This window comes from Sceloporus undulatus, chromosome 11 (genome assembly GCF_019175285.1).
Source record: "Sceloporus undulatus isolate JIND9_A2432 ecotype Alabama chromosome 11, SceUnd_v1.1, whole genome shotgun sequence".
Lineage (NCBI taxonomy): Eukaryota > Metazoa > Chordata > Lepidosauria > Squamata > Phrynosomatidae > Sceloporus > Sceloporus undulatus.
In genome coordinates this window covers 4,223,003-4,237,317 of record NC_056532.1, presented here as the reverse complement: position 1 = coordinate 4,237,317, position 14,315 = coordinate 4,223,003, and the positions used below count along the sequence as shown (strand labels likewise).

At 48.6% G+C, this 14,315-nt stretch overlaps 2 protein-coding genes across 2 annotated transcripts; both read left to right on the top strand.

The window, feature by feature from the left end:
• The first annotated feature begins 1,539 nt into the window (after window positions 1–1,539).
• CHCHD2 (coiled-coil-helix-coiled-coil-helix domain containing 2) lies at window positions 1,540–4,602 on the top strand. The gene is made up of 4 exons (XM_042442569.1): window positions 1,540–1,702; window positions 2,607–2,850; window positions 3,587–3,740; window positions 4,285–4,602. Exons 1-4 carry the CDS (start codon window positions 1,653–1,655, stop codon window positions 4,293–4,295), a joined length of 459 nt encoding a protein of 152 aa, XP_042298503.1. The 5' UTR covers window positions 1,540–1,652; the 3' UTR covers window positions 4,296–4,602.
• Window positions 4,603–6,137: 1,535 nt separating this feature from the next.
• PHKG1 (phosphorylase kinase catalytic subunit gamma 1) lies at window positions 6,138–12,156 on the top strand. Its single transcript, XM_042442566.1, has 10 exons — window positions 6,138–6,379; window positions 6,720–6,857; window positions 7,469–7,644; window positions 7,756–7,810; window positions 8,771–8,836; window positions 8,926–9,089; window positions 9,232–9,322; window positions 9,597–9,750; window positions 10,439–10,564; window positions 10,676–12,156. The coding sequence occupies exons 2-10, from the start codon at window positions 6,775–6,777 to the stop codon at window positions 10,925–10,927; spliced, it is 1,167 nt and encodes a 388-aa protein (XP_042298500.1). The 5' UTR covers window positions 6,138–6,379; window positions 6,720–6,774; the 3' UTR covers window positions 10,928–12,156.
• The last annotated feature ends 2,159 nt before the right edge of the window (window positions 12,157–14,315 follow it).

The window sequence follows — 14,315 nt, the reverse complement described above, 5'->3', positions numbered from 1 at the left end:
TGCCCCTGTTAACAGCTCTTTAAAACAACTGAGTTTATGAACACCCTTCCAAGGCAGCCCCAAGTAGAGCCCATTACAGTAGTCTAACTGGATGTAGAATCATAGAGTTGGAAGAGACCCCATGAAGGGACCTGATTCAGTCCAATCCCTTTATTCTGCCATGCAGGAACTCTCAATCAAAGCATCCCCATTGACAGATGGCCATCCAGCCTCTGTTTGAAGACCTCTAAAGAAGGAGACTCTGAGACTACATCTTCTTCCACTGTCAAACAGCCCTTACTCTCAGGAAGGTCCTCCTAATGTTGAGCTGGAGTCTCTTTCCCTGGAACTTGCATCCATTGCTCCATTGGGTCCTATTCTCTGGAGCAGCAGAAAACAAGTTTGCTCCCTCCTCAATGTGACACCCCTTCAAGTATTTAAACAGGGCTCTCATATCACCTCTTAGCCTTCTCTTCTCCAGACTAAACTTCCCCAGCTCCCTAAGTCCTTCCTCATAGAGCTTCATGGTTTCCAGGCCCTTCACCATTTTAGTCCCCCTCCTTTGGACACATGGCTCCAGTTTCTCCACATCTTTTTAAAACCGTGGACACATGATTCCATCAATGGCTTTGGCATCTTCAGGGGTAGTTTCAGCTTGTTTGCCCTCATCCGGTCCATTACTGAAGACAGGCACCGGTTTAGGGCCAGGACAGCCTCCTTGGATTGAGGTGGGAAAGAGTTGAGTATGCCATTGTATTGTGATGGTTCTTTGGATTGCAGCTCCCATCAGGCCATCCATGGCCTGGTCCCCTTGTGTTTGGCACTTGGCTGGACTGCAGCTCCCATCTTCCCCATTGCTCTGCTCCCTCTCTTTGTGTGCCCACTGTAACCATCACCATCATCCTCATCATCCCCCATTGTATATCAATGGGACCTGAGTGTCGTCCAAGGATTTTGGGGTCTGTGGGGGGGATCCCAACCCAAGGGCCCACTCTAGGCATGATGGCATTTATTATTATTATTACTATTACTATTATTATCAAACTTTATTTACTAAGCACTGCAGAACCATAGAGTCTTAGAGCCAGATGGGACCCTTAGTGGTCATGTGACCCACCCCCCTGCCATGCAGGAAGCCTTGTGTGGTGACTTCAAGACTTATTATGGCGACCCTTTCACAGGGTTTTCTTAGCCAGGTTTATCCACAGCAGCCTTCCCTTGAGGCTGAGAGAGAGTGGCTTTGGCACACTGCACTCCATTGCCGACCAGAGTCCTTCCTCTGGAAGATGTCCACCATTGACTTTCCTCAGAGGCTGAGAGAGTGTAACTTGGCCCAAAAGGTCAACCATAGTGACGCAACGCCAGGCCCATGCTGCCCTTCACCTGTATGGCGTCACTGGAGAGGACTGCGCATGCGCGTCCTCCTCAGCCGCCTTCCTCAAGAGAGTATGCGCGTGCGCGTCTGGCTCACAAGCCTTTCTCAGAAGTGTGCGCATGCGCATTTTTCTCAGAAGCCTTCCTCAGGAGAGTGTGCGCATGCGCGGCCTCCCCAGTCGGTGACCTTCAGCGCGCGGAGACCGGAAGCGGAAGCAGAAAGGGGAGGTGGGGGAACTTTGTACCGGTGAGCGAAAGAAGACGAAGGAGGAGATAAGATAAACAGCGAGACCGCCATCATGCCTAGGGGAAGCCGGAGCAGGACCTCCCGCATGGCGCCGCCGGCCAGGTGAGGAGAGCGGTGGGCTCTAATGGACTACAAGTCCCATAATCCCCCGCTCAGCCAGCGCTTTTGGCCCGCTTCTGACCCATAAAGACCCTCTCTCTTGGCCAGGTTCTTCCAGAGGAGGCCTGAGGCTGAGAGAGTGTGACTTGGGCCAAGGTCGCCCAGTGGGGACCTTATGCCCTCGCCCCTCCGTATCTGAGAATTTGGTTCATGTGTTCCCTCTAGGAATCCCTAGGTCCTCCAGCGCAACTCTATGGTCAACGTTAACTAAGAGTGGCACCGAAAGACCTAGAGATTATTCCTAGAGAGGACACTCTCCTAGGCCTTTGTAGCTTCTCCAGCGCAACTCTATGGTCAGTGTCTGTCGAACGTTGGCCACAGAGCTGCGCTGGAGGACCTAGAGATTCCTAGAGAGGCGTCCTCTCAGGTAAAAGCACAGTGTCCCTAACCCTAGCAAACATGGAGGGACAAGTATGTATATGTCTATATAATACCCCACTCTTCAGCCCAAAGGCAATGAGAGTGGCTTACAGGGCCCTTTTGGGGGTCTCTTCCAGCTCTATGGTTTTGGGCCCATACAGACAGGCCAAAATAAAGCTGCTTTGGCTCACTTTGGAGGCAGGCTGTTTAAATGACACACGCATCTTAAAAGGCCAGAAGCTGCACTCCAGTCTTTAGGGCTGGAGCATGGCTATGGAGTGGCTTCCGGACTCTTAGGACGCATGCATCATTTAAACAGCATGCCTCCCAATGACCCAAAGCAGCTTTGTTGCTAGACGTCCGCCATGTTTGCCCTCCTTTTTGGAGTCCTGGCCTATTTCAAGCACTAGGCAAACATGACTAGGTCCAGGATTGCTTCCCTCGGCATCTCAAAGGTTGTTTACTGTCTGCTTTTATGTCTTTGCAGCCGTGCGCCGCCACCCATGCGCTCTGCCCCGCCACCAGCGGCACGCGCCTCCGTCCCAGCGGCCGCTCCTCCTTCGGCCGTGGCTTCTCCGGCCCCCAGGCAGCCTGGCCTCATGGCTCAGATGGCCACCACCGCCGCAGGCGTTGCGGTCGGCTCCGCCGTGGGGCACACTCTGGGGCACGCCATGACGGGAGGGTTCGGAGGCGGAAGCGCCGAAGCTGCCAGGCCAGACATCACTTACCAGGTGAGAGGGGGAACCTTCCTTTCCCTGAGCCTTGCAGGCACTTTTGGGCCTTGCGTGAGGGCAGGGGAAGGTCTAACTGACCATTTGTAAGCTGCACTAAGAGCCTCTTGGGGTATGCATACTCTAAATGGTAAAATAATAATACACACGTGTGTGCCTTCAAGTCGCCTATCAGCTTAAGGGTTTCACAATGCAATACGGTTGTACAACATATCTATTATATATGGCTATGAACAGACAGGAAGAAAAGAGGATTACAAATATACTGTACTACAATGTGCTACAAAGTGATGCAGTGAGTTGTTCTTTGGCAAGTAACACTCAGGTGGTTTTACCAGTTCGTTCCTCTGAAATAGAATCTGTTAGTACCTGGTGTTTCTTATCGGTCTCTCATACAATTGCTGACCTGAGCTGGCCCTGCTGAGCTTCTAAGATCAGATGGGATCTGGTGGCTTAAGGGTATTTGGGCCCTGTGTGTGTATGTACCTTTAGGTTGCCTGTTGACTTATGGTGACCCCATGAATTTCATAGTGTTTTCTTAGACAAGGAACACTCAAGTGGTTTTATTGGTCCCTGCCTCTGAAATACAGCCAACAGCACCCAGTATTCGTTGACAGTTTCCAATCCAAGTCCTAACCCTGCTGAGCTTCTAGTCCCTCAGCTCCTAGTTACTTCCCTGGCATGACTATAGGGTCTCTTTCCTTGCTAATGGGATTGTGCTCTGCTTGTTCCTCAGGAGCCGCAGGGGGCCCAGCCCATGGCCCAGCAGTCCCAGTTCACGCCTTGCCAGTATGAGATGAAGCAGTTCCTGGAGTGCGCCCAGAACCAGGCCGACCTGAAGCTGTGCGAGGGCTTCAGCGAAGTGCTCAAGCAGTGCCGCTTTGCAAATGGTAAGTGGTGCGTGCTGGCTCACTTTTCAAGCCATTGCTTAGGGCTTATCCCTTCTAGAAGCTAGAAGGCTGCTGCGGAGGACGGAGAGGAAGGGCAAGTGTGTGAGAGTCAGCGTGAACTCAAGACCTTAGAACTCAGAGGGGGGACCCATAAGGGCCACTTAATCCATGCAACCATGGAGGACTTGTGGTGCTGTATGCTTTCAAATCGTTTCCAACATACAGTGACCCTAAGACCATATCATACGGTGTTCTTGGCAAGATTTGTTCAGAAGGGGTTTGCCTTTGCCTTCCTCTGACACAGGGAGTGTGCCTTGGCAAGTTCACCCATTGGGTTTCCATGGTTGAATGTGGATTTGAACCCTGGTCTCCAGAGTTGTAGTCCAGTGCTCAAACCGTGATGCCATGCTAGCTGCACAGTTAAAGATCACTCCTGAAATATGTCCTGGTTTCTAAATATTGGGGTGTTTTATGTTGTCAATATTATGTTGTCAATATTGATATCCCTCTCTCTCTCTCTCTCTTTCTCTTTTTCCATTTACAGGTTTAGCTTAACTCAGCTCCAGGGACGACATCCCAGCTCTGTTACGGAACGACATGTCACTAGTAAAAGTCTTCTCTAATATCAACAAAGCCGTCTTGCATTTCTTTAGTGATCGCTTTTCTGCCTAGGAAGAAAGCCTGGAGCGCATTTCAGGGCAAGAAGGATTGCGGCGATGGAGTTCGCTGTCGGTTGGGGTGGGCTTAAAGGGCGTGGGATCATGGCGATTGTTGTCACCTGCGTTCGCTGTCCATGCTCCTGTGCCTGGCAGTAGTTGTACAGTGTGAGCCTCAAAATAAAAGTTGGTTTTCCTCCAGGGAACCATTTGCAGAGTCTCCTCCATACCTTGTGTTTTAGGGAATCCTCCGATCCACTTCACATCCTCTATTCACCTCTGCTGAGAAACACTTTGCCACTTGAGTTCACACCTCTCTGCACCTTCAATACATCTATGAGTGAAGCTGTGTGCATACACCATTACAGACATAATGCTCAACAATTTGCCTGGTAGTCTGAGTTATTAGTAGATATATCAAGAGGGCATCTGAAAGTCCTGTAGTCCAATCTGCCCAGGAAATCCACAGCTAAAGCACCGCAGAGAGGCAGGCATCCTCTTTTTACAAACCTCCAATAAAGAGGAGGCTGCGTCACCTTCCAAGGCAGTTCATGCCTCTGTCAAACAGCTCTTAAGCATCAGGAAGTGCTCCAAAGCTTTACCCAGAGTCTTCCCCTTGTCGTTTTAATCCATTAGTTCAGATCTGAAAGCCATGCCTTCCTCTTCACAAAAGTGGGAACCGGGAAGCCTCCCTGTTGGACTCTAAGTCCCAGCAGCCCTCCACTACAATGAACAACATCCAAAGAACTTAATGATTCATCTCCCAGGCCTAAAATTAAATGGGGTTTCCCTAAAAACATGGCAAGATAGCCCTTGCAGTGCCCACAGGACACTGAGAAAGGTCTGGAGTCTCCTAGACCCCTAGCATCCCAGCCTTGATTTAAAAGCATCCGAGTCCCACAGTGCGCCGTGTCAAGAAGTCCCTCCTATGACGCACTTTGGCAAGGAAAGTCCTGAATAATCCTTTCCCATCCCACTTTCTCACATGATACATGACTCCATTTCTCTCTCTCTCTTCCTCTTCTCTTTACAGTCGACCCTCCATATACATGGGTTTTATATATATATATATAAATCCAAAACCACTTGAATTTGAGTTGTTCACCATTTTATATAAGGGATGCCATTTTACTACCCCCGTTGTACATAATGGGACTTGAGCATCCAAGGATCTTGGTACCCTCAGGGAGGTCCTGGAGCCAAACCCCGGCAGCTACGAAGGGCCCAGTTACTTGAATTGCTGCCAACTGAGTTCAGACCTTAACTCTGCTCTAGGTCAAGGAGAAGGTGGAGTCCTTCCCTTCCCAGTCAACTCAGGCAAAAGCAAACTGCTGCAGCCTCTCTTAGCCTGTTTCTTCTTCCCTTGACCACACTGATGTATGTTGCTTGGCCAGACGGCTCCTGGGTTACATCTATTAAGTAAATGTTGGAAGGGGTGACGACCTTGCTAGGTTCTAGCATGATATGAGCTAGAACCCAGTGGTCCTAGTTCATAATCATTCTCTCCACAAGATGCATAATGGTTATACCCTGCTCTCCTTTCTGGCCTTGGTCCCAAGCCAAATAGCTTGTGACGTTGCTCCATGTTGTGGGTCTGGAGTACATACCTCCTTATCCAACGCTGGTTCTTGACTTCTTGGGGTACCTTTTGCCCACCCGAACGGCATGGAGAACCACGCCCTTGCCCTGCAAGACGGGCGCCTTCACCTTAAAGCAGGGTCACTGCTGAATAAACAGCCTCCTGGGAGCGTTCAGGCCGGAGAGCTTGGCAGCAGGCCTGCCTGGGAGTTGCATTGCTCTTTTTATTTTTGGCATCCCAGTCACCGCACAGAAAGAGAGAGCAAAGGAGAGCGCAGCCGGTGGCAGCGAATGCAGCCGGACGGTTGCTGCTGGACGCCAATTGTGGGCTTTCAGTGTAGCTCCAGCAATTCTCCTATCGAGCTTGACTTGTCGGCTGAGCTACTTCCAAAGCTCCAGGTTATGGTGAGTTGTTGTTGTTGTTATTATCATCTCCTCTAGCCTTGTGGTATTCCCAAAATGAGACACAACACTATTTTCCTCCCAAAAAAGGAGGGAGGTGCAGGAGCCTAGTCTCTTTGCTGTGTGTGGCCACCTTAGCCATGACTAAGGAAGATGCGTCTACACTGTGGAATTAATGCAGTTTGTCACTGCTTTAACTGCTGTGGTGCGCTGCTCTGGAATTCTTTACATTTCAGACTAAAACCCAGAGCAGGTTCACCGTGTGACTCCTACAGACACACTAAGATGGAGGCCATTGCATGCACCTGATGTACTAGGGATGATCTGTCTCCTCTTCTTGCAGCCTCCTGTCATCTGGAAGTAAACCTTGAGAAGATTTCAGCGCAAGTTACACCAAGATGACCAAGGCGGAGGAACAGCCGGAGAGCCAAAGCTCCGGGGAGTTTTACGAGAAATACGAGCCAAAGGAAATCCTGGGAAGGTAACGGGTTCGAAACCTGTGCGGCTTTGCTGTTCCCTCTAAGCCTGGCATGGTCACTAGGATCAGAATATATAGATATAGGTAAATGGAGGCACACTCCTTAGAGTTGTTTGTTCCAAACAGATGTGAGGCCAGAAATTTGGAGAAGGTTAAGAGGTGATATGAGAGCCCTGTTTAAATATCTGAAAGGATATTGAGGAATCTGTGACACTAATGCTCCAAATGCACTCCTCCAATGGCTGCATTTGGGGAATTTGTAACCCCAGGGGCTGGTGTTCCTCTCCTTTTTCTCATTCCCGGTTTTAAGAATCAAGCTCTTTTTTCGACGCCAGGCGATCCTTCCAGTTTCTGCTGTGTAACCGAGAAGAATGTATTGCTCGTAAAAAGGGAGCACGGCTTCTCCTCTCATTTTATTGTAAGGCTGAAAGTCAAACAGAGGAGGCAGGTTGTCCTCGGAGCGGAGCCAAAAACTCAGGATTCAGTGTCATGGACCCCTGGCAGTTAAAGCAGCACCAAACTGCATTAATTCTGCTGTTCAGATGCAGCGAAGGAGGCCCAGATTTGGCCTACTCAGATCCATCTCTGGCATAGATGTTTCTTCTCCTTTGCAGAGGGGTGAGCAGCGTCGTGCGGCGGTGCATCCACAAAGTCACCCGAGAAGAATTCGCCGTGAAGATTATAGACATCACAGCGGGGAATCTGTCTCCGGAAGAGATCCATGAACTGAGAGAAGCCACTCGGAAAGAGATCGACATCCTCCGAAAAGTGTCCGGCCATCCCAACGTCAGTAAGTCAGGTTCCCATCGCGTCTGCAAAGCGGGGAGGGCAGGTTTGGGATGGGGTTTTTTTCGGCAATGCAATCCCCTCGGCTCACAAAAGTCTTGCGTTTTATTTCCAGTCCAGTTGAAAGACAGCTTTGAGTCCCATACCTTCTTCTTCCTGATCTTTGACCTGTAAGTACCAGCCATGGGTTTGTTTTGCAAGACTGGACTGAGCTCTTCTTACATTCTGGTCTCCAAAATTTGGAAAGGCGGCTTTTGGGGATCACAACTCCCAGTGTCCCCCCCTCCTTGCTCGCTTGGTGGGAGGATTTTGGGAGCTGTAGTCCACAAAGAGCTAACTTTTGCAAGCTCTACATAAGTCAGGAAATAATATCCCTAGCCTGCAAAGCTGTTTCTGGGGAGCTCTGGACCTGTTCCTCAAGGACCCCAGTTCTAGTCCTCAGAAATCTAGCCTCTGTACATGTCAAAAGCATAGGTAAAAGAGATGAAGAATTGAATCTGTAGTTCCTGATCCCCAAACTGGCTCAGTGCAAGGGCATTTTTGCCCCTTTTTGGGGGCATTCCCACCGGCCAGCTATTCACTACCTTCCTCCTTTCAACCCAGAGAGAAGGAGGGAAGGAGGAGAGCTGGTTGCAACAGTTGTCCCACATCCCTCCTCTTCTGGCTCTGTGCCCTTCTTGGGCCGACGGCTCGGGTTTCTTTGTAACCTTTGCTTAAGGGTCTGGGCTCTATTTTTATGCCCCTCGGGACTCCAATCCGAACCGGAGGCGGCCTCACTTTGAAAGAAACCCCAGAGCAACAAAACACGGGTAGAACGAGAAGATGCTTACCAAAAAACGGTACAGGTTTGAGTCCCCGCTATCCATGACTCCACACTCCAAAATCTTCCCAAGCATTTTGGATAAGAGAGACTCAACCTGTACTTCCTATCCAAAGGAAGCAAGCCAGGAAGGCAATAGAGACAGATCTGTTTCCATGCACCTCAGGAAACGATTCCTGGAAATTGTAATAGGAATATGGTTAGTAGGAGCTGCAATCCCAAAAGGATGCCATTTTCCCCATCACCCTTGTTCAGATGATTTGTAATATGTGGCTTTTCTTCTCCTCCTCCTCCTCCTCCCTGAATGCAGAATGAAGAGAGGGGAACTCTTTGACTATCTCACAGAAAAAGTGACCTTAAGTGAGAAGGAAACCAGGTCAGACATTTGGGGTCCTTCCCTTTCAAATGGGGAATGCGTGTGTTGAGTCCAAGCTTTGGAGACATCTTTTCCCCTTCCTTTGGCAGGAAGATCATGCGGGCCCTTCTGGAAGTCATCCAGTACCTCCATTCCATGGACATCGTCCACAGAGACCTCAAGCCGGAGAACATCCTTCTCGACGACGACATGAACATCAAGCTGACCGACTTTGGCTTCTCCTGCCAGCTGAGGGAGAACGAGAAGCTGAAAGGTACTTCGGAGACCAGGGTTCGAATCCTTTCTCAGACGTGGAAAACCATGGGGTGACTTTGGGCAAGTCACGCTCTCTTTCAGCCTCAACTCTGTTGGCCTACAACCCAAAGCAAATCCCTATCCCTTCTTCCATCCCATAGAGATCTGTGGGACTCCTGGCTACCTGGCTCCGGAAATACTAGAATGTTCTATGGATCCAGACCATCCTGGTTACGGGAAGGAAGTTGACATGTAAGTATAGGACAGCCTGCTTCTCATCAAGGCTATTGGTATTGGAATGACCCAATGTTTCAGTCCGCAGGATGGTTCTTTAAAACATGTGAGCTCTTTTGCAAGTTATCAGTGTACTAAAGATGATGGTTATTTCAGGCACGCAGGAGGAGAGAAGGGAGCAAAATGAGGATGCAGGCAGGTGAGAAGGAAGGAAGGAAGGAAGGAAGGAAGGAAGGAAGGAAGGAAGGGGAAAGGACAGAGATGTTCTTCAAGGGCTGGTTGTTCCTTGCAGGTGGAGCACGGGCGTGATCATGTATACCCTCCTGGCCGGATCGCCTCCCTTCTGGCACCGGAAACAGATGCTGATGTTGAGGATGATCATGAACGGAGATTACAAGTTTGGGTCACCAGAGTGGGACGACCAGTCAGACACCGTCAAAGACCTGGTGGGTATGGTGGGACGTCGATGAGAGAAGGGAAGGACGAAGCGGAAGGTATGGCGGTGGAGGAGATGGAGGGAGAAGATGGCAATGGAGGCGTTGGTGCTGCAGGTGGAGATGGAGGAGATGGTTGAGGAGATGGCGAACGTTGGGGAGCTGGAAGTGAAGGAAATGGTGGGGAAGATGAGGTTGTGTTAGAAGCCACTGGGTCAGAAGCCTTCAAGACTACACTAGCCAACCTGATGGAGATGGCGAAGGAGAAGGGTTGCGTTGGGTTGAGTTAACCCCATGGCAACCCACCATCTGAATTTTTTGGTGGGTTTTTCAGACAATGTGCCCATGTTCTAGAAGAGTTTATTCCTGATGTTTCAACAGCAGCATCTGTGGTTGGCATCTTCAGAGACTGTACCCAACCCTCTTCCATGCCAGCCCTCTCTGAAGATGCCAAAGCCACAGATGCTGGCGAAATGTCAGGAATAAACTCTTCTAGAACTTGGCCACAGAGCCCAAAAATCCCACAGAAAACTATGGATGCCGGCCATGAAAGCCTTCGACCCCACCATCTGAAGCCCACAGGCTCTGACCGGTGCAAGTTTTGCAGGCCTGGTCTCCTTTTTTAGCTCTGGTGTTGGGTCGCCACCTCCACCTCTGCAACCCAACCATGAAGCTTTTCCTTTACCTCCCATGCCTCCAGATCGCCCACTTCTTGGTGGTGAAGCCAAAGGACCGCTACACTGTGGAGGACGCCCTGGCTCACCCCTTCTTCCAGCAATACGTGGTGGAGGAGGTCCGGCACTTCAGCCCTTTCCGGAAATTTCGGGTATCTCATCTTTCCTCTCCTCCTTTGCCGTAGGGGCCAAATGCACTATAGGAAAACACAGCCCTACCATTGGTGTCACCAGTCTAAGCCTTACTTGGTCCTTTTCCTCAGGTCATTTGCCTGACTGTCCTGGCCTCTGTCCGCATCTACCTCAACTACCGCAACGTCAAACCCATCACTCGGGAGGTGATGCAGCGCGATCCCTACGGCCTGAAGCCTGTCCGCAAACTGATCGACGCCTGCGCCTTCCGGATCTATGGCCACTGGGTGAAGAAGGGAGAAGCCCAGAACCGGGCGGCCCTCTTTGAAAACACCCCCAAAGCCATCTTGCTCAGTTTGGCCTCTGAGGAGGAGCTCTTCTGATTTTGGGGTTCCCCTTTTACAACAAAGACTCAATAAATCCAATTGCTGGTCCCCTGCAAAGAACAGACCTAATGGGCTTACAAAAGGGTTGGCTTGACATTTTGTGCAACCACTTCCAGGGGTTAACTCCCAATTCTGCCGTCCCACTTTCTCAACAGCTTTTAAAATGTCCTGGCTTCCCTCTCCTCCTCCCACCTTCCCACTTTGCCCTCAGGTTTACTTCAATGGCTGCAAAAATGAATCCAAATTGGGTTTGCACTGGATTAACTCAGCAGAGCGCAAAGACAGGAGAGACAGAATCTTTCCCTTCCCAGTAGATTTGGGCAAAAGCAAACTGCCGCAGCCTCTCCTATCTTAGGTATTCCTCCCCATTAATGACATTTGCCATCTTGACCATGCTCTGATGTTGCCTGGCCACGCAGGTCCCTGTGAAACATTGAGGGACATGCTGTGATGGGGACCAGCAAATCGATTTATGCTTACAACGTATTATACAGTAGTTTCAAATCAGATCTAAATGTACAGATGAGATGAGACTGTGTCACAACTGGGTGCAAAGGAAAGAGAGGGAAAACCAGATTACTCATTAGCTGGAGTAACCACCATTGCTCCGGTTATTCATGATGGTGTCGAAGCAGTAATTCATTGGCACAAGGTTAAAAGAGCCACTTTTGAAAAATGTTATTCTGCTTATTTGCAATGCACAGTAACTGAAAAATTAAATGTCTCTTGAAAACTGACCTCAAAGGTAACTAACTAGAACTAGCTAGGAAGCTCAATCGATAGGCCTGACCTGAGTAGACCCATTGAGAGCACTGGATTTACCATACATTTCAATGTGTCGACTACAGATTCTGTCTCTTATTGCAAGCGTAACTTTTACCTCCACTCACTGAAATGTGACTCCAGTGTAAAACTAATTACTGTACTAAAGGGTTATTTCTTTGCAAGATCTACTTTGCAACCGTGTCTGACTCTTGTAGATTTTAACAAGTGAGGTTCTAGTTGTAAACATAAATAACGGGAATATTATCTCAAACAGGTTGAGTCTCCCTTACTCAGATTTTGAAATATCCCAAAATCCAATATTGAGAGAGAGGCACCTTTGCGTCCTGATGGTTACTCCAGAATATTTATTACTATTTACGCCTTTGTGCGGGGGAGAAGTATCAATTTTGTAAAAGTACCTTCTATTTAACCCTCAATAAATGTGCTTTATTTATTGGAAATGGCCTCACTTTTTTGTTTTTTAAATTTGGCATAGATTTCCATCACTCTGCCAAGACTTCCAGAGGACTCAGTGTTGGATCTGAGGGGGAAAAACATGGAAATGCCAATAAAAGACAATGAATAAAGTTGTACAAAATGGCTGAAGCAGCTATATTGACAAATTTGCAAAATGATAAAACAATTAAACAGAAACCTGAAGGAATCTATGAAGAAAACCCTATGATACGTTCGCCTTAGGCTTGCCATAATGACTTGGAGGCACACAACAACAATTTGTAATGGTTTTTTGTGTCTCTCTTGTGCTTTTTTTGGTGGTTAAATGGATAAAAATACTAATTTTCCTATTCTGTCACTCTTACATATCTCCCAACCACCACAAGAAGCCACAGACAAGGAGCATGAGGTCTGCCATCTTTAAATGCCCTCAGGGAGAAGGAAGGGCCACGGTGGCTATTTTGGCCACGGAGAGGAGGGCCACTTTCCCAGCAGCGAGCGACAGAGACTCCATCTTGGAGTATTTTGGACCCCTATGGAGAAGGAGAGAGAATAAATAGAGTGAAGGAGGGATGTGAGAGGGTCCTGGGTTCAAGAGGTGCCCCATTATAGAGATGATTGCATCCAGAAACTGGGAAACATGGGAAAGAGGCAGGGAAAAGAAGGCCATGTGTGTAATAATAATAAAAATAATAGAGTGGAAGGACAGAATGAGAAACAAACCAAAGAGAAATAAACGATACAAAGAAAGAGAAAGCACCATAAACCAAATGCAGCGAAAGAGGTCAAACATAACAAACCCCACCAAAGAGCCATAGAAGCACTATGGCTTCCCTTTCCCCCCAAAAAACAGAGGGACTATTAGTTTGGAAATGGCTGATCTAGAGCAATGGTTCCCATTTGTTTTGGACTCGTTCCCACTGAAACCTTCCCAGGCAGTTTGGCCTACAGCCAGGGACAATGGGAGCTGAAGTCCAAAGGTACTTGGGAACCACTGAGGCTGAGAGAGTGTGACCTGCCTTTGATGGCGGTGGCGAAGAAGTTTCATATGCAGAGTTTCCCCAAAAATGAGCAGAAGGACCTCTTTCCAGCCCTGAAATCCCCTCCATTTTGCCTTGGAAAGTGTTTTGCTTGCACCTGGCAGCCATCTTTGATAAGGCTGTGCAGAATTGGGGTCAGAGACCCCTTGGGCTGGATGTTTAATGTTGCTAGGGATGGGGAGAGATAGATGCTTTGGCCACCATTATTATTATTATTATTATTATTATTATTATTATTATTAACTTCACACTTTGGACAAAAGGCGGCCATTTTCTAAGGTTAACTGAGGCACATGCCTCTTCCCGCCTTTTTTCCTCTTGAGAGAAAAGCAGCTAAATACAGTACAAGCAAGCTCTCTTCCAGCCTCTTTTCCTGATTGGTTGTCACCACATGATGGACAGCCCTTGGGGCCAATGGGAGTGGAAAAGGGGCAGGGCAGTATAAAAGGGCTCTTTGCGGAGACAAAATGGCGGCCAAAGTGCCTCTGAGGGAAAGGGGAGGAGGCTCAATAAAAATGGCGGAGGAAGAGCCAGCCCTGGCTGAAGGAAGAGACTGACTTTGCTGGACCTGGTCTCCCTTCCCCATTAGATTGTAAGCCTGAGGCAGGGAACCCCCAACTGAACCACTTGATGCTGAAAGACTTTTGAAGCTGAAGAGTCAGATGGAAATAACTTAGTTGTCAATAAAGACATAATTTGAGTCTTCTTGGATTTTAAGGGTTTGTTTTCAATAAACCGCTCCTCTTCTCTCACAAAATAAATAAATAAATGTCTTAAATATATTTGCATTGTATTGTTTTCTCTTCCAAATGCATCTGAAGAAGTTGCCTTTAGTCTAAGAAAGCTCTTTCTGCCAACGTCTTTCTTTCAGTGAGTCTCAAAGGGAGCTATAGGATCTCTCTACAGACTGATTTGTGGCTTTGACTTGTGCAGATTTGGTTCCTATGTTCTCTCCAGGTACTTGCAGTTCCTCCAATACAAGACTGTAGTCAACGTCTGCCAGAAATTGCACTGGAGGACTTAGGGATCCCGGAAAGGACACTCCAGGCATTTGGCAAACCCCATTAGAAGAAACCTGCCAGGAAAGCCCCCTGACAGCTTTGCCTTAGCCAGAAATGACACAA